The following is a 19,823-nucleotide window of genomic DNA, read 5'->3' as shown; positions in this document are numbered from 1 at the left end:
TCTGAGTGAACTCCGGGAGATGGTGATGGACAGGGAGGCCTGGCGTGCTGCGATTCATGGGGTCGCAAAGAGTCGGACACGACTGAGCGACTGAACTGAACTGAGATTCACGGTAAATTGGCCCTTGTGACAGCGTTTTTCTATGTGTTCTCTGAATCTGTTTTCCCCTTTAACATTACATGACAGGCCTAAACCAGAATCCTGACACTTGCAGCGCTACCTCACGCGTTTTGCAGGCTGCATTAGTTGCCCTGTGTTTTGGGTGGGGCCTGCCCCTCTGCCCTTTGTCCACTAGAGGCGGCTTTGGACCGCGACCCTTCTTTACCACGCAGGAAGAAGGGGGAGGTCTTTTGCAAAGACGGTGGTTGGCGGCTAGAGTCCTGATCGACAAGGGAGTTAAGCAAATAGCTCTGAAGTAAGCAGTCGCTGTTTATGCACGTACAACCAATGGAAGGGCAGAAGTGCAGTCAACGACCAATGAGGACTGGCCTTAGTCCGAATATGGAGGCGGGGCTTCCCTCGAGGGGCGGGGGCGCAAGGTAAAGAGTCTGGAGCGGACCCTGGGAGAGTCAGAAGCACATCCGGTGTTAGAAGAGCTGTGTGGGCTCCTGAGAGGCGGGTTAGAAGGTATGTCTGAAGCTAGGAGTGCGCAGGTTGGGAGTGAGAAATGGAAAGAAGGTTAGCAGTTATTGCCTGAGAAAGAGTGGAAGTAATCACCGTTTTCGGACGGACTGCATGCTGGGGGAACTGGGCCTTACTCGGCCGCTGGACTCCGGAAAGCTAGGCTGAGAGGGGAGAGGGAACTACAATGGCGCATGCGCAACTGTACCGTATCGGGGGGGGACGCGGGGGGCAAGGTTGCTGGGTCTTTGCGCGGCGTCGAAGCGGGGATTCTGCGCGTAAATATTATCGAAGGCCCCTTTCTTGGCCTTCCTGCCCCGCCCGGGCCGCGTCCCTCCTTCTGCTCCGCCCAAGTGTAAACTGCCTAGGCCTAGCCTCGATCCCTTGAATTCGGGGCGCGTTTCCCCGCCCTCCCCCCCCACACACCCCTTCCTTCTGAGGAGAATGAAAGCGAAACCTTACGGGTTTGTGGTCATCCCAACTCCTCCCGACCGATTGCTGGCCTGCTGGGAGGCCTCTGGCTAGGCCGCCTGTGGGTGAGGGGCGGGGGCTTGGATTTGGGAGTACCTGGTCCGACAGGCTGCCCTGTCACGGCGGGGCGGGTGATGTCACACTCTTCTGTGACACGCGAGGCAACTTAGTTACTTGGAAGCCAACAGCAGAGGCGGGAGGTGAGGAGAGACCAGGGCTGGGCCTGGTTTGCCAGCCCCACTGGGCAGCCCCGCTCTGATCTGATTGGTTACCTTTGGACAGGTGAGGTGGCTTTGGCTTTGCTGGTCCTGGGCCTTGTGGGCGTCTTTCTCAAAGTTCGCTCAGGAAAGGCGTCGCTCGGGCAGTTTTGGGTTTCTTTTTCTTTTTGACCTACTGGCTGGAGCTGTGGTATTTTTGTGTATTTATTAAGTGAGGAATTGCAGCCCGGTGCCTGCCCAGGTTGCGTTGCCTGCTTCATCAGCCTTTCATTGACCAAACAACAACAAAAACCTTTCTGAACTTGAGACTCTGTTCCAGCAGTAGTTCAATTGTGAATGTGTAATCATGCAGAAGAGCTGACTGTGCCTGAAACAGACAGAAATTTCAAGGTTAAAGGTTAACGGCAAATGGGCTTTTCTAGTCTAGTTACTTATTTATTTCAAGTTTATCTTTTGGTTGAATGTGTAGTTTAAGAATTAAGTTCAGGAAAGATAAAAGTTTCATAACCACAATTCTCATGGCTTCTGCAAACACCTTTCTGTAATTATTTGACTTATTCTCTTCGGTATTTTCTTTTTCCTCGTCTAATGTTTTTTTTGTCCTTGTTTCAAGAGTATGTTGACATTTAGATTTTCTGCCATTTTCCTCCAGTGGAGTCAGAATGGTTGAATCCTTGAGAAGTGCAGTCTGTAACTTAGATTCAGTGTTTCCCTTTTCCATTATTTTGTTGTGGAAACCTGGCTTAGTACCCTCTTTCTTTCCTTCTCGCCCTTCCCCCTTGTTGATCCACTGAAGTCTCACTCTCCTAAAGAATAGGAAAGGTGAAATTAATCCAGATATTTGGTCAGCCATTTCAGGTTTTTTCCTGACATATGTGTGTGGTTGATATTTACTGTAGAAATGCTGAAAAATACAGAAAAAGTATAAGAGGAATCAGGATGTGTTTGTTGTCATAGTTGTTTTACAATTTCTCTTGACCAGCAGCTGAAACTGCTTTAAGGAAAACTTGCTTTTCTGCTCTAGGGTGTAATAGTATAAAGAGCACTAGAGTTTACCCTAACCTGTCCTGGCTCTACTGTTTAACTTTTTGATGTTTGTCAGCACTAATGTCTGTTTAATGTCCACTGTAGTGTTTAACACTTTACAGTAATTTCACAGAGATTTTCTTATTGAGATTCAGTGAGCTTGATAGGGAAGGTGTTAATCATCGTTCTCTCACAGATGAGGAAGCCTAGATGACCTTAGGTAAAGTGATTTCCCCCAAATTATGTGGTAGAATATGGTAGGACTTGTAACTTCAAATCCAGTGCTCATGATGCTGTTATGTTACTTTTTTGAACTGTCTTTTTAATCTTTAGAGAGGTACTAATCACTCTTGTCCTTTCTTCATGTGTATGATGATCAAAGAGGATATCATGTATATAATACAACGCTTTGAAAGTTGTGAACTTTTATGTAAATGCAGTCAGTGGTATTGTTACAGGAGGTACCGTTGCTGGCCTGAAGAGTTTCACTTTATTTCATAAACTACCCAAGGGTATTAGTCTCCTCTGGGAAAACACTGAATATTCTCTTGGTGCATTATCTTGCTAAATTTTCCTTTGCTACTTTGATTTGGGTGTAGAAACTGGTAGAAATGTCTTTGACTCTACCTTGCTCTTCTCTAGAGTTACTAACTAAATTGCATGGAGTAGCTTTTATATGACGCATACACATTTTTGTTTTCAAAAACAGTATTCAAACCAAGGAGAGAAAAATTGTAGACTGGCTTTTAGAGCCACTTGAATGACCCTTTAAGGTAAGTTCCTCTCTGAGCCAGCTGGGAAACGCTGATGTGTGGTTGCAACGCTTCATTAGATAGTAGCATCTAGATTTACTCCAGAGATTTAAGTGTGGGGGATAGCGAGATGAATCAGATGCAGGTTCTTAAAGTGATTACAACAAACTATGTGAGAAAAGTTCCTGCACAATTAACTGGAATCCAAAACACTTGGGGAAAGAAAGAGCTTTAGGAATGAGGGTTGAGTGAGTGTGCCGTTTGTCCTAATCTATGCCTGCTCTCACTTGGGCTGAATATGGTTTTACTGGGGAGGGATTGCTGGTTTATAGTGGAAGATGATTATGTACTTAGGACACTGAGACCTTCTTATGATTCAGTGTCTGTCAAACAATTGTGCTTATAGCGAGGGAGATTTAGTAGTGTCAGCTTGATGCAAAAAAATAATTTATTGAAGGCAATAGACATTCCATCTCCAGTTACTTGTTAGGTTCTGAGGCAGCCTCCTAGAGATGCAGTGTTACCTGATCCAGGAATTTTGGTCCAAGTTAAGGGATGGGCTGGGACATCTGGAATCCAAATCTAGGACAGTCAAAGCTCAGCCCTAGCCGAGGCAGAATTTCTTGGATTTCCTGAAACCAAACTGACCTGCCTCCTAGGGGTGGCAAGGAAACCATCAAGCTAATAAATAACCATTTACTTCATCAAATTCTTTTCCACATCAGACGATCACTTAGTGGTTATTAGGCTGTCTCAAAACACCTTTGTGGTCCTGGGGGACAGAAGAGACAGTGTAAATGTACCAGCAGAGAGACATGCCATTTAAACCTTTTTAATCAGTAGTAAGCTTAACCAAGTTCCTTTCAATTCCAGTTTATAATTTTCCTAGACTCTCCATTCCTCCCATTTAATTTTACTCTCTCATTGGATAACTGTTAAGCCTTCAGGATATAGCTAGCTGTGCATTAGTTATTGGATAATATTTTCTTTAAGTAAAATACAGAGTGTATATAAATTAGGTCTAAGATAAATGTCTTCTAAAACTAGACTTTTGAAAAGGGAAAGCCACCACCTGTAGCCCTATAAAGGGTGTGTTTGGAACATCCGTTAAATGATTCTAAACAAAAATTTTTTTTTAAAAAAAGGGAAGTCCTGAACTGAGGACATGAGAGTAATGAATTACACTAGTAACAACAGTGGTTAACATATTGAGCTGGTCTTATGTATGAAGCACTGCTCTGACCACTTTATTTGTATTCTCTCGCTTAGTCCTCATTCCTACCAAGTAGGGAATATTAAGTGTTACTCTTTTACAAAAGGGGAAACTGAAGCACAGTGAGGTTAAGTGCCAGAAACTTGCTGCATCATACAGCTAAGGAAGTAGCCAGGGTCCAGAGGCAGCTGGCCTTGTTAACCACTGTTCCAGGGACATGGTTGTACAGAGTCTACAAGCTATTTAGTAGAAAGAACTGCTAACAAAATTACTGCTCCACACCCCCCCTTTTTATTTTTTTTAACATGAGATTTTTCTTTGGTATCAATCAGATCCTTTTGGATGTGTGGGAACAGGATTCAAGATGGTTGAGTTTACTACAACAGGAATGAGGAACCATATAATTCACACACTGAATGTTTAAATAAATGTGTGACCAATGTTTCTTTGATTTGTTGGTTTAATGTTGTTAAATTGTATACACTGAGGCAGCTTCTGTGCTGGCTCCAAAAGTCAGCAAGCTTTTCTTTTTCAAAGGCAAGGACTTTTTTTTTTAATGAATCTTAAATGCATGATTGTTTTGCATAGCTTTTGGCCACTTGGGCATGTTTCATTTGCATTGTACTTAATAGGTGTTAGAATAAGATCGAGGAGAGTTTATTTATTTATTTATTTACTTAATTTAAGGCTTGGCGGTTGATAATATTATGTTTTAGGACAGGTAAAGGAAGATTCTTAGAATAAAACAGGAGATTTAACAGTATGTGAGAAGACACAGGTGTTCATTGATGACACTGTCTGACTCCTGTCTCCCTCTGCCTGCCCCCGCTGCCCTTCCTTCCTCAAACCAAAGCAGACCTCATGAATACCAACTCAAAGCAGTGTGTTCACTTAAGGTTTTCTTTCTTGGTAGAACTATGCAATGTTTTCGGGTGCCTCTGGCAGAGAGGCCAGCCTGGGAAACCACAGATAGTGACACTTCCAGTGAAGCTTTAGCAGTGTATGTGTGACCAATTTTGACAAGTTTTGGTATTCTGCCTTTCTAAGGATAAAAGCATAAAATGAGTCTCTAAATTAAAGAAATTTAGTTATGATTAACACTTGAACATTTACTTCTCATTTACAAATGCAGTGCAGGCAGATTTCCCATGAGTCTCACAGGCACTGTCCACTTTCCTGTTTCAGATTGGAGTGTAGAACTGTGTTCGGGTTGGGGTCCAGAGTGAGACAAACCAATGCTGGTATCCATTCTGTAATGGGTTTCAATGTATGTTAGGGGAAATCCTTTATTGAGTACCTTTTTAGATACTTGCAGTATACTTTTCTCCTTTATTTTGGTAAAATACACATAACATAATTATTTTAATGTGTCTTTACATTTTATTTATTTATCTATTTTGATCGAGCCACTCGGCCTGCAGGATCCTAGTTTCCTGACCAGGGCCTGAACCTGGGCCCTTGACAGTAAAAGCATGGAGTCCCACCAGACTTCAGGGAATTCTTTGTACTTTTTTAAAAGCAAATCTTTATACAAAGATTTTCACTTAACTGTGGGGGCCCTCTGGAATGTTAACTGAGTTACTTGGTTAATGGTTTTGAACACTTCAAGCTGGGCTGAGAACTGACTGTTCCTGGGACTGAAAATACTTTCGGTATGGGAGCTGCTATTTTTGAGTTATGAATGCAATTTAATCTTGTTCAGCTGAGTTTACACAGGAACCATTGAATGTAGGTATATTCTCTACGCTTCTGAGCACAGGTGGTTAAGGCTAAGATTGAAAACTGGTGTGTTTAGTCTGTCTGGCAAAACTTGTAAGAACAATTTTAACTCATTACTTGTCTGTATGTTATTGTCTATTTGGAACAGACCAAGAGGAAACTGTCATATGTTTCCTTGATTCTAAGTCCTAACTCTTTTCCCCTCTGATTTTAACAGTTCTGAAGTTGTCATATACACCTTGTCATCTTTATTACATGTTTACTTTATTGCATTTTCCTCATAAAGTTGCTACTACAGTTGCTGTTTACCTTTGCATCTAGAAAATTTAATAATTACATATTTCACTTAAATTTTAGAGTTGATAGATTTTTTTAAAAAACTTAGAGTTGATAGTAATGTGGGAAAACTAGTTTTATTTAATTAATTTTTTAATGATTTTAAATCACAAGACACTAAATCATGGAGAAATTCTTATTTGACACCTCCTTCCCTATCTTAACAACCTTTGATGACTTTGGTTTTACCATAAGCAGTTGTAAGAGAGATAGTCAGTACCCCCTGGGAAATGCCAAAGAGCAAACGGGCATTCTCCCCTCCCACAGTTTCCACTCAGCGGGGTCTGGTTACAGAATGTTGCCCCTTTCTGACTAACAGCCTCCAGGGTATTTGAGGATTTAACCCCCCTCCCCATCCCCACCTTTAACTCTTGAAATTGGAAGCAAGAGGCACTCTAGCTTTGTTGTGAGAGAAACTTGGCTCTGAAGGTTGCTTCAGTGCTGTTGCAAGTTCTGTCCAGGGATGTCATTAGAGCACTTAATGGAAGCTTTAAACAAAGACGCTTTCCAGATGCTGGATTCTGCCATCCTATAAATGTGTTCTCTAGAGGGTGTACTCATCATGGTTATGGAAGGCTGTGGTTGGCTGTGCAACGGTCTGCAATCATTGCACCATCTCGATCAAGAGGGCCAGAGTCCCGTGACTTAGGGGTGAGGGGAGTGGCTCTCGTAGGTTCTGCAGCTTCTCACTGTATCCATCCTTAAGAACAAAACTGACAGTGCTGTTGAGGTGAGTAGGGATGCGGGTGAGAAAGGAAAGGGGAAATCAGGAAGCAAGCCAGCCATTGTAGTTGTTTTCATTTGTGAGAGAGAACCTCAGGAAACAAATGGTAGCAGTGCGTGTGAACTCTTAAGGATGGCCCAGGATTCCACAGGAAGTCAGTTTGGGGATTGTAACTTAAAAAAAGTTTCCTTCTTTGTTTCTCAAAGAAACAGTATGTCTTTTAAACGGGCAAGTTACCTGCTGGAAAAATGGAAATCGATTGCTGGTAATGAAACAGTTTGAGCAGAAGATGAGTTTGTCCCCTTTAAATTGGTTGCATATGATTGCGAATGTATTCTAAAAGGAAATATGTAAAAATGAAAATGGTGGTGTTAGGGCAGTGGGATTTTCAGATAACTTTCATTTTTCCAAACTCGTATGTTGCTGTTTTTCATAACAAATACCTATGGCTGATTCATGTTGAGGTTTGACAGAAAAACAACAAATTCTGAAAAGCAATTATCCTTCAGTAAAAAGTAAAGAAATTTAAAAAAAAATTAAAAGAAAGTTGTTTGTTATTTTGTGTGTCCCTGGATCTTTCAGATAACTTTTCTTATATCCTTGATTCCACAGAGCGGAGGCTGTGTCCCACAGACACTAGCATCATGAATATATTTGATCGGAAGATCAACTTCGATGCACTCTTTAAATTTTCCCACATGTAAGTGCTTTGACCTTGACTGTGCTTCTTTTAAGTTTCCTTTTATATCTTTTTTTCTTTTCCTTTTCCTGGTGTATTAACTTTTGCACGTATGAACTAACCTATTAACTTTGCTCGAGTTCAGAGGATCTGATAAAAGCATCCAAACTCTTAAGGGCTGCTGTGTGGTCACTGGAAAGCCAGTTAGTTATTATAGTTTGGGTACTGATTGTTAATTCTGGGCTGTGGGGCCTCCCTCAGAATTTAAGGTTTTCTGTTCTTTCTTTATTGTATTAAAACTTTCATATATTCCCTGAGAAGGAAAATTATCTTTAGTTTAGAGAATAGATTGGTCCTGGAGTGATGGCCATTATTAACCTTCTTTCCTAGAACCCCCTCGACACAGCAGCACCTGAAGAAGGTTTATGCCAGTTTTGCCCTCTGTATGTTTGTGGCGGCTGCGGGGGCCTATGTCCATGTGGTCACCCATTTCATTCAGGTAAGAGCAGTTTTCTCCTCTAGTCACTGTGGCATAAATTGCATTAGGAAGAAAATAGCTCAGCAGGGTGGTAAAAGCCTGTGTCTCTCCATAGTCTTTTTCAGTAGTTTGGGATCTGCACCCAGCCAAGTGAAAGTCGTTCAGTCATGTCCAACACTTTGTGACTTTCTCCAGGCCAGAATACTGGAGTGGGTAACCTTTCTCTTCTGCAGGGGATCTTCCCAACCCAGGTCTCCCGTGTTGCAGGTAGATTCTTTACCACAAGGGAAGCCCAAGAATACTGGAGTTGGTAGCCTATCTCTTCTCCAGTGGATCTTCCCAATCTAGGAATCGAATAGGGGTCTGTCTTACTAACTGAGCTATCAGGGAAGCCCAGCCAAAACCAGTCATAAATCAGGACATGCAGAGCCATTTACTTTTTCTGGCAGTTATGCCCTCTCTAGATACTGAACACAGGATGTCTTGACCCTGACACTGAATGCTGAGCTGCTGACGTACGAGGCCCCCACCCACTGAGTAGAGACTTGACGTGCATGCTGGGGTGACTTTGCACAGTGGCCTTTTTATCTATTCTTCCGTTCTTCCTCTTTTTGCCTGAATGACTGTGGAGTACTTAGATACAAAACACTGATTGTATGTTTAATTTCCAGGAGAGACAGGGTTGAGACCTTTAAGGACTTGGTCCATTTTATTCTATGGTACAACTCATTTTCCTTTGTTTAGGGAAAGTTTGAGTTTGGCATCAATAAAAGGAACAGTTGAGGAATAACCAGAAAGTTTGAGGCTCGCTAACCAAGACTGGTCCCTTTGAGAGTTGTCCTTTTTAGTGTAAATATGGAGATGTACTTGTGTTGGCGTTTGCCACAGCTGGGGAGTGGCATGCTCAGACACCCCTATGCTCAGGCATCTCCTGGCAGAAGCTGTGTGAAAAATTACTTTGGACACTCAAAGAGAGCTTTGATCCTTCGAGTTGAGACCAAAACATTGTGCCTTTTAGGCAACAGTGGCCCTTTTGGCTTCTGGTCGTGTTGGCTTTTTTCAGTGAGACGCAGTCATCCTCATTATTTGTGGAGTCCATATTTGTGAATTCACCTACTTGCCAAGATTCATTTGTAACTCTGAAATCAGCCTTTGTGGTGCTTTTGTGGACTTCTGCAGCCATACACAGAGTGGCAAAAAATTCAAGTTGTCCACTGCACCATGTTCCAGCTGAGGTTGAGCAAAGCAACACTGCCTCCTTTCAAGCTCTCATAGTGTCAACAAGTGTCCTTTTTATGGTCTATTTAGTCCACATTTTTGGCATTTTTATCATTTTCATTGGTGATTTTGATGTTTAAAATGGCCCCAAGCATAACGCTCAAATGTCTGGTATTGCTCAATGCAATACTGTGATGTGCCTTCTAGAGAAAATACGTGCGTTAGATAAACTTCGTTCAGGCATGAATTACAGTGCTACTGAGCACGAGTTGTGTTAAAGGGTCAATACTACATACCCTAGTGTCTTTAACCAGAAAACACACATTCAGTAAGGTTTTGTATTTTATTCAGGCCAGTTGATAAAAACATTGACAAGGTGCTTGAAAGAACTTAAACCTTCATTTCCTCCAGGAGCATTTGCTGGGTATCACTGATTCATTGCTCACAGTGACTGTGTAGAACATAACTACTGTGAACACTGAGGATCGACTCTACCTTTAAAAGAAGGAAGGAACTTCGGTGTCTGCATACATCTTTAATGATTTTTTTCTGTTTCTATTGCCTGTTACTTTCCCATTTGCTTTATTATTTTTTTTTTTCTTGAACTAATGCATGTTCACCATAGAGAATTTAGAAAACAGATTCGTTACAAGAAGGAAATAGAAAACCCTGTAATCCCATCACCCTAAAATAACTCTTACCATTTTGGTTCTTATTCTGTCTCAGTTCATCCTTGCTGCTATAACAGAATACCATAAATTGGGTGGCTTAAACAAGAAGCATCTCTCACAGTTTGGAAATTCCACGATCAAAACACTGGCAGATGTGTTGTGTGGTGAGGGCTGGCTTCCTGTGTAAGCAGCCACCTTCTGTGTCCCCACATAGTAGAAGGGGCAAAGGAGCTCTCTGGAATCTTTTATAAGATCATTAATCTCCCTTCACAAAAGCGCCACACTTATGACCTAATCACTTTCTGAAGACTCCACCTCCAAATACCATTACATTGGGGATTGGGATTTAAACATGAGTTTTGGGGGGTACACAGTCATTCAGTTCTTGTCTCTCTCTCTATGTACATTTGTGTGTGTATGTTTTAAAGGGATTACAAAGAAGTCATTCCTACTTATTCCGCAGATTGAAATGTTCTTTAAGCACCTGTCATTTTGATTCATCTTTTCTATTTCTTGGGCAAGACTCAATTTGACTTGGGTAGTTATAGTGGATGGACTGCCTCTAGCATCCATCATGGTCCTAACCCTGTCCCACAGGCTTTTGGTTTTTCTCCTCTGCCTTCACTGCCTTTTCCACTGCCTCCAGGTTAGGATCAAATATTAGGATGTTCAGGTGAATATTTTAACCCAATAAAGTCTCCTGCAAGATAAATTTGATAGTTTCAAGTATTTAATTATTGAATTATTGACTCTGGATCTGACAGGCTGGCCTGCTCTCCGCCTTGGGCTCTTTGGGGTTGATGATTTGGCTGATGGCAACACCTCACAGCCATGAAACTGAGCAAAAAAGACTGGGACTTCTGGCTGGATTTGCTTTCCTTACAGGTATGTTTGGGATGGCTCTGATTTTGAGGGAGCAACACTGTATTTTAGTATCTCTTTAGACCAAGGCTCAAAATAATGTATGTATTCTGATGCATCCCAACTGGCACACTGTATTTTTCTATCTTGTATTACTTTCTTATTTCATATAACTGTATCTTGCTCCCCCATCCAGAGGATAAGCTGTTTGTGACTCGTGACTGTGACTTCTACTTCTGTATCCAAAAATAAGCATTTGTGTGCTTGAATGAATGAAGTTTAAGAGCTTAGGTAGCATGACTTGTTAACAGCGGACATAGGACTAAACAGCGGCCCGAGAATCTGACTTAATTAATTAAGGACTCAACGCTGGCAACTTTCGTAGGAGCGTCTGTTCTGAATCTTGCAGACAGTTCATTAAAGCCGTACGTCAAGATTCATCCTACAGGGCACTTTGCTGATTCTCAAGAAAAGTACAAGCACAGCTCTTCTAGAATAATCACTAAGGAAAACAGTTCAAGCTACATAGTAAAAATACTTGCAGAGCAACATTTGAGTTAATACAACTTGTTCTGAGTGTGTCTAATCTGTACAGTGTTGAAGAAAGTGTAGAAAGGGATTTAGAGATTAGATTTTTAGATCAGGAAAAGCTGGTTTTTGAAAGTGTTAAGAGGTGGGATGAGCAGGAGGAGGGGGCATGGCCAGAGTAGAGGAAGTATTGGAGCTGGGACAGGTTTCCCTCCTGCTGGCAAGTGTCAACCTGCAGAACTGGTCTGGCCTTTTCTGCCACACAGGGAATCAGTCTGCCTGACTACAGGTTGTTGGCCACTTTTCACCACTTTGCTCTTCATCCTTTCCTTATATTCTGATTCCTGATCTGGCCCACATTACAGTCTCACATCACTGCTCTTCAGAGTTTTTCAGCCTTACAGTTTAGCTTGACAATGTTTGAAATGCCTACTTCATTTCTCCTAATCTCTGTTCCTCCTGGGTCATCCATGATTTTCAGCCAAGGACTTGGTTTTGCAGCTCTGTCCATAAATAACTTAGTCAAGTATATGTTCTCTGGAAAACAGTTGAGGATGGAAGGGAGGGAGACTGAATTATCTTAGTCCACATGTTTTGTTTTCTAGGACTGTAGGCATGCCCATGCTATTGATTAATCCTTCAAGAATTGGTGTTTATGTTACGTTCTGGGGCTTTTTGTTTCCTAGGAGTTGGCCTGGGCCCTGCTCTGGACTTGTGCATTGCCATCAATCCCAGGTAACTATGTTAGTAGTGTCTTAGCTCTTTCTACCTTAATGACGATACCTTCTAAACAAAGGTTATATACCTGTAGCCCTTGATATAATGCCCTTTTCCTTTAACAGCATCCTTCCCACTGCCTTCATGGGCACAGCAATGATCTTCACCTGCTTCACCCTGAGTGCACTCTATGCCAGGCGCCGTAGCTACCTCTTTCTAGGAGGTATGTATGGGCTGGAAAACAGGAAGAGGATCTTTGCTTTAGCCAAAATTCTTCCTAGGACCCTTTCCCTCCCTCCAGCTTGTAACTGTTGGGTTGAGAATGAAACCCTTTGTTTTTGGGGAGACAGTAAAGAATGGCTTTAATGAGATTGCTGAACTTTGTGTTAGCTTTTCTCAAGGTGGCTTTTTGTCTTCCCTTCTAGGTATCTTGATGTCGGCCATGAGCCTGATGCTCTTGTCTTCCCTGGGGAACCTTTTCTTCGGATCTGTTTGGCTTTTCCAGGTGAGATTTGCTTATAACTTTCCAGTCCCCATTTACCTTGTGTTTCTTTTTCGTGTTTAATCTCCTAAAACCAGGATAGGCTAGGAATCCTCCAAAACTCATCTTCATGGGGCAGTGTTCTTGAAGCCTCCCCACTCACCCTTCCAGAGTGGAACCTTCTGCTGCAGGTCAAAGTACAGACTGAACAGGGGTTGGGCATTGCAGTAGAGATGATGGTTTGCTCAGAAGTCATTTTTCTAAAACCAGTCCAGCAGTGGCTTCTTGTTAAAATGATTGAAGCTCTTTCAGTGACCTAAAAAAAAATAAATGCAGAATTGTGCTTGGGAAGGTAATATGGTCTTCATTGTGGGCTTCAAGTTCCATGAATGTTGATGTCTGTAGGGTCAGTGTTTGATGTGCTTTGAAGTGACCAAAGTCCAGAGAGAGGTATGACTGTTTCTCTGCGATGTCTGCTGCTTGGTAACGTCTCATTCTTCCTTTGCCAGGCAAACCTGTACATGGGGCTGGTGGTCATGTGTGGCTTTGTCCTTTTTGATACTCAACTCATTATTGAAAAGGCTGAAAATGGAGATAAAGATTATATCTGGTGAGTGTGAAAGTGGTCTTTAATAAGTATGGAGGAGGAGGCTACCCTTCAGCGGCTCTTTCCTGAGTCTCTGGGATGATCTTTTGTCTGACTCACCTCTCTCTGCACATTGGTAGGAATAAGAGTGGACCGGGTGGCACTGGCTGACTTACGTGGCCAACCTACAGGGGTATACATGATGGAATATCCAGGGTTTTGGAACTGTGCATCAGAAAGCATTGTCTTTCTCAGTTCCTGAAAGACATCAGATTTTTAAAAGTTGGACTATTGATAGGTATTTAATTATCCTTACTTTGAATAGTGGTTACCTCTAGGCAGACAAGAGGGAGAGGAATCTTCCACGTTTTACTCTTTATACTGTTGTAGTCTTTAAACCATTAACAGTGAGAAAAAGATATGTATATAATTTTTTTTTAATGTAATCCTCTCATAGTCTCAACTAGGTTGTTCAGGGTTCAGACTTAAGCCTTTACAGTCTAAATGTTCTTTTTTCTGTGCTCCATGGCTTTATGGAGTTAAAGAGGGTCTCAGACAATAGAGGTTTACTTCGTTGGTGGTAGGGTGCTGGTGAGGTTGACTCTTGGGGTTGGGGTGAGGTTTTTATGTCCTGCACCTATGTGGGCTTGTGGATAAAAACAAGTGGAAAGTGCAGTTTATAACCTGGTTCTTCTCTTTCAGGCACTGCATTGACCTCTTCTTAGATTTCGTAACTCTCTTCAGAAAGCTCATGATGATCTTGGCTATGAATGAGAAGGTTAGCACCACCCAAAGAGGAAAGACTGGCTCCTGAGCCCTCAGCATCTGTGTGTCCTTCAAACCTGAGAACTTGCTTACACTGTGTGTGGGTCCAGGGTACTTGTAAGGCAGGCCAGTGAATGAGTTAAACTAGAAGTCTTTAGCTGTTGGATAAAAAGGAACAAGTAAAGACAATTCTGGTGTTTTTTTGTTTTTGTTTTTGTTTTCAGAAAATGTCTCTCCAAGATTAGTATCAGAAGGAAAAGAGCTTCAGCAAGAAACAGTTAGTATATATGAAGAATTTAAAGGTTGTAAAGATAGCTTTAACTCAAAAAGACATAACCTAGAGGATTTGGATAATATTGACAGCCAGCTTTTTTTATCTTTATTTCAGAAATAGGCCAGGTGTATACATTTGTTGGTCTAATTTTTTTTTCCCAAGTGAGGTATTCTCTGTAGGGTTAGCGAGGGGCAAACATTGTCCACTCCAGTAGTAGGGGAACAACTGAAAGCACAAGCCTTCCTTTACAGAACTTAAATGGAGAAAGTGACAGGCAGCAGTGGCGGATGCTGGCGACTGGATAGGATTTGTCTCATCTGTGCCACGAATGGGCTGAGCACGAAGCGGGCCTCCCCAGTGCAGTGAAGAGTTTGGCTGGACTGGATTATTTTGAATGTTGGTTTATGCCCAGGATTTATGTTTCCGTCTCAGGCCTAATGGAAAGTTGGTCTTGGCCTCTCGTTTAGTTCTTTTAGGATAGACTGCCAGTCTGCAGCTTTTGGTGGTTGGGATCTGAGCTGTCACCGCAGCGAATAGCCAGGAGTAGTCAGGCAGTGCACCTAGCTTCACATTGGATAGAAGCGGGAGCAAGCGCGTAGTCTTTATTCTTGTCAAGTCTGGCAGTTTGGGGGACTGCCAGCGGAAGACGGTTAAGCTTTAGCTTCTCCTACACCAAAGTAGCTTCTCTCCGTCCTTTTTACTGTACCTAATCAAAGGCAGTCAGCTGTTGGCTCACTCAAGAGTTTAGCTTAACTGTCAACACCAGAAGTTAATTGGGTCATTTTCCTCCATTTCTAGGATAAGAAGAAGAAGAAGTGAAGCAGCCATCCAGCTTTCCCCAATTTGACTTCCTCTCCCTCCGCCCCTCATTTCCTCTTTGCACACATTACAGGTGGCGTGTTCTGTGATAATGAAAAGCATCAGAAAAGCTTTTGTACTTTGTGGTTTTCTCTATTTTGAATTTTTTGATCCAAAAAACTGATTAGCAGAATATAGTTTGGAGTTTGGCTTCTTATTCCTGGGGTTTTTCCCCGCCCCCGTTTTCTGTCAGCCTCCACCCCTGGCTTCTTACTCTGCTCAAGCAGCCAGCCCACCGTGATAAGGAGCAGGGTCTGCAGCAGAGGCAAGCTCCAAGAGTCCGCTCTCCGGCCGAGCTTCACCAAGTGGACCGGGACTGTTTGGTAAAGACGCCTCGGCCTTTCCATCCTCAGCGTTGTTTGGTTTCTACACAGTTCCTATGGGACTAGGCAGTGTGTTTTCCACTGGAAAGACTGCTGGTCCCATTGTTACTTGGGCTCATTGTATCTGAGCTGTCAGCCCCTACAAGGAAAACAGAAAGCCTCTTCTGGTGGATGCTGAGCTTCCTCTGAGCTGCCCAAGTCTCCGCTGGTCTGGCAAACACACCTTTCTGCCTTGCTATCACAAAAGGAATGTGGATTTGTGTGTGTTCCCTTCCCAATCTCTTATCTGATCCTCAGGGAATCTGCCTGCTTTCCTTCCATGGGGGTGGGAGGATTTCAGTACAAAGGGAAATTCTTGTCAGGCCTTTATGAAAGGCTGATTATGTATGGCAAGATATGGAAAATTCCCAAACTGTCTGTCTTTTTTTTTTTTTTTAATCACTATCTTAATTACTGAGTGGCCTCTATTAGGTGACTATGATTAAGGATCCCAGGACAGGAAGGATAAGGAAGGGGCATGGTTGTGCCTCTAGGGTGATTGTAACTAATCCTCCAGACAAACCCAGATAAGGACCGGCTTGAGGCAGGAGAGAGCAAAATCTCTACTAAGGGCATCTTTGTTCAGACCAGGGGAACTGGCTGTGATGACTCAGGAGGCAGCATTCGGAACAGTCCTTAGGTGCATTTTTGTCTTATCCCACCTGAGCACTAATAAGTAGTATCAGGCCAGAGATTTGGGGCAGTTGATAAATGTCCGTTTTACAGATGCACTTTTAGGCTTTGGTCTGTTCACTGGTTTCTAGAAATCTGCAGCTGCCTGTAGGCAGGGGCCGGGTGACCAAACTTCTGATTTCCTGCAACTTTCTGTTTGCAAGTGTAGGGGGCAGTACTAATGGGGATCACCAGCTGCTCCCCGTGAGCTGCCACAGTCAGCTGGCCCAGAAGAGAAGGCAACCTTGGGAGTGGTTGTGGCTTCCAGAAGAGAAGGCAACCTTGGGAGTGGTTGTGGCTTTGGCTGTCCACAGAGCTTCAGCCTAAGGAGGCTGGAGCCATTGAAAACTCATTGCCCATAGGACACCATTTTTGGCTTTCCTTGTATATACAGTTTGACCCAGTGGCTGCTGGTTCGCAGTGTACCACATCACCGTACCCCTTGAGACAGTTGTGTTGGCAGGCCGTGTGGTTCCTAGAGTGGCATGCCACCTGGAAGAATGGCTTGCTTCTGCAGAGGATGCTGCTCTCTGATTGAGCTGCTGTCCCCAGCCTGTCACTTGACAATTTACCAGAAGGGATTTCCTTCCTATCAACCCCCGACTAGCAACTCTCCATAAATTTGTTGATTCTCTGCTAGGCCTGAGAATCTGAGTTACATCTCCTGAAGCCGAACTCCACCTCTTGTGCTTTTTTGCTTGGGATTAAAGGAGTTTTCTTTAGAAACAGTGCCAAGAATGATATAAAAAACTACTTTTAAAGAAAATGCCTAACAGGTTTTTAATACAGTAATCACTGTAGTTATCCCTTTCTTTTCTAGTTCCTTGGTTTTCAGCTCAGGCTGCATTCTCTAACTCATACTGTGAAGACAAAGGTGTTTTTGATTCAGAAATATATGAAATCTACATAGTCTTAATTTGTAAAAAATAAAATTCCTTAACCTTTTCTGGTGTATGTGTGTGGAATTCAGTGCTACAGCTGAGTTTGAGGTGCTGTTGACTTCCTGTTCTTGGGGCTGGGAGTGGGACAGGATTAAGTTTCTGCTCTAGGTATCAATAGAAACAAAGAGACCCCACTTAGGCCTCCCATTCTTGTAGACCCAGCTTGCCACAGATGTTGGGAATATTCTGTGTTCCATACACAGCCCACGCTTTTTTCCGGTCCTCTTCCACCCGGCCTTTATTGCAGGGAGCTCATGGCAGCAGCGTGTATAGCTGGTTCCAGTATACAGCCAAGCTTTGAAGTTTGAGGATGCATAATGGAAAGGGGGCTTCCCTGGTGGCTCAGGTGGTGAAGAATCCGCCTGCAATGCGGGAGACCTGGAGTCAATTCCTGGGTTGGGAAGCACCCCTGGAGGAGGGCATGGCAACCCACTCCAGTATTCTTGCCTGGAGAATCCCCATGGCCAGGAGCGTGGCAGACCGCAGTCCATGGCATTCCAGAGTCAAGAGGCAACTAAGCACAGCACAGTATGTAATGGAAAAACCGTCACAACCCACTCATGCAGGTATTCATGGTCACCCACTGGGCCAGGCTCTCTTCTTGGTGCTAGAAATCAGTGGAAATATGAAAATCCTTGTCTTCATAGTGTTTATGTATGCCATTAAAAGCCAAAATTTGCATTCCAGTTGCTCCATTTTGGCTCGCTTGCCCTCTGCTCAGCGGCTTCCTGTTAGTCTGGCTCCTGCCAGAGGCTCCAGCTGAAGTGGAGCAGGAAGTGGGAGGGGCTTCAGGGAATAGTTCCCCCTCCACCCCCAATCTTTGTAACCAGAGCAGGGTGGTGAGCTCCCTTTTAGTCTCCCAACCTGCCCACCAGTCAAGTTAAATTTTTAAGAGGTGACATAGCTACTCATTCCAGGCCTAACAGGCCTGCAGGCTGAATTAGAGTGGGGAAGGTCTTGGTGGACGTCAGAAGTGGAAAGATGTCTGTTGGGAGAGGAGACAGTCTCCTGACCAGGCAGGGAATCAGACGGGGCATCCACTGGGCACCAGATAACAGGCTCCATGCTGGGGGTAAAGATGGATAAGGCACTTACTGCTATTCAGTCACAGTGGAGCGGCACAGGAAGCCACATGCAGGCATGAAGTTCCTATGTGGAAATGCACGGCCATGGGACGAGAGAGAGAGCCCTGTGCCCTGATTCAGGAAAAAGTGTGTAGGAGATGATATGTGAGCAGAGGTGAGATCTCAAAGATCGAGTCAGAGGTTAAGATGGGCAGTGCTGGGAATGAGCCTTTTCAGGTCAAGAGATTAGTATCAGAAAATGCACAGGAGTGTGATTCAGCATGGGGTGCACTGGAAGCTGCAATGGCTGGGTTGTAAATTTTGAGAGGACCAGGCGGACATGAGGAGGAGGAAGGGAACTAACTTAGGGCCTGCCTTCGGGTGCTAAGGATCTGGCCTTGTCCTGAGGGCAGCTGAGAGCACTGAAGAGCTTTGAGGGAGGGAGTGGTTGGATTTTTATCCTCACATTTCAGGTGGCTACAGAGTAGAATGGGGAAGGGGCTAGTTGAAGGGTAATTATTACACTAACACCCAGATGTGGTCTCTCTCGTGTCAGTAAAAGGAAGCAGAGCTCCTTGGAAAGATGGTGCTTAGAGGTTGGCCAGGAAATGTACAAAATCAACCTGGAACATAATGTTATGCCAGAAAGCAAAGGAACTATCAAAAATGACTACTGCAGTATCATTCAGAAGGACTCGGGCTAAAGAGGCTTCTGGCCAAAGATGGGATAATTTGAGCATCAGTAAGAATTATAAGAGCAAAGAGTTGAAATCAAAATTGTTAAACTCATAAGTTCATGATATTTTTAAGATATTGGTCACTTTTTGTGGGTGCTAGCTGCTGCTGCTAAGTGCTTAGTCGTGTCCGACTCTGCAGTCCCACGGCCTGTAGCCCGCCAGTCTCCTCTATCCTTTCTTTTCTGTATAAACTGTACTTAAAGGTAATCAAAAATAAGTTCAAGTTTCTCTCTATAAAGTATTCCAGCTAATAGATGAAGAAATTAGAGGATTGGTGGTTTAGCCTCTAAGTCCTGTCCAACTCTTGCGACCGCATGGACTGTAGCCCACCAAGCTCCTTTGTCCGTGGGATTTCCCAGGCAAGAGTACTGGAGTGGGTTGCCATTTCCTTCTCCAGGGGATCTTCCCCACCAAACGACTGAACCCAGGTCTCCTACACTGCAGGCACATTCTTTACCGACTGAGCTACCAGGGAAGCCCCAGAGGATTAGAATGACTGTTTTGTAAACCTCTGATGAAATAATGAAGCCGGGTGATGCTAATCAATAGCTACCAACATCATATTAAGAGACAACCTGACACGCCTCCTGATGAAAGTAAGCAACACGACCAATAAAGTGTAATTGCAAAAAAAAAAGCTGAATCTCAGGCATATTAGGTTCTAGATCTACATACCAGTTTATAGGAAAGACAAGCGTCAGAGGACTATGTAAATGACATCATGGGGAGGTGGGCAGCAAAATCTAGTAAAACTCTAAGGACAAACAACCTGGTGTCTTTAAACAACAAAAAGATGAAGCAAGAACAAAATAAAAGGAGGGAAAGAAACCTAGAGGTTAAGAGTTATGAGT

At 43.4% G+C, this 19,823-nt stretch overlaps 1 protein-coding gene across 8 annotated transcripts; it reads left to right on the top strand.

Annotated features, from left to right (window-relative positions):
* Positions 1-571: 571 nt before the first annotated feature.
* On the top strand, positions 572-17,175 carry TMBIM6 (transmembrane BAX inhibitor motif containing 6). 8 transcript variants are annotated; one of them, XM_042246757.1, is made up of 11 exons: positions 572-1,374; positions 3,046-3,109; positions 7,693-7,780; positions 8,150-8,258; positions 10,891-11,011; positions 12,202-12,250; positions 12,358-12,455; positions 12,658-12,737; positions 13,223-13,323; positions 14,002-14,077; positions 15,137-17,175. In XM_042246757.1, the coding sequence occupies exons 3-11, from the start codon at positions 7,725-7,727 to the stop codon at positions 15,155-15,157; spliced, it is 711 nt and encodes a 236-aa protein (XP_042102691.1). In that variant the 5' UTR covers positions 572-1,374; positions 3,046-3,109; positions 7,693-7,724; the 3' UTR covers positions 15,158-17,175. The 8 variants fall into 8 exon arrangements, with proteins under 8 accessions (XP_042102691.1, XP_004006423.2, XP_060268625.1 ...); XM_004006374.5 differs by lacking the exon at positions 3,046-3,109 and having other exon boundaries at positions 572-627; XM_060412642.1 differs by having other exon boundaries at positions 14,002-17,175.
* The last annotated feature ends 2,648 nt before the right edge of the window (positions 17,176-19,823 follow it).

The sequence above is a fragment of the Ovis aries genome, chromosome 3 (assembly GCF_016772045.2).
Source record: "Ovis aries strain OAR_USU_Benz2616 breed Rambouillet chromosome 3, ARS-UI_Ramb_v3.0, whole genome shotgun sequence".
Classification (NCBI taxonomy): Eukaryota; Metazoa; Chordata; class Mammalia; order Artiodactyla; family Bovidae; genus Ovis; species Ovis aries.
The sequence above is the reverse complement of the archived record's forward strand: the minus strand, read 5'-3'. Positions and strand labels throughout refer to the sequence as shown.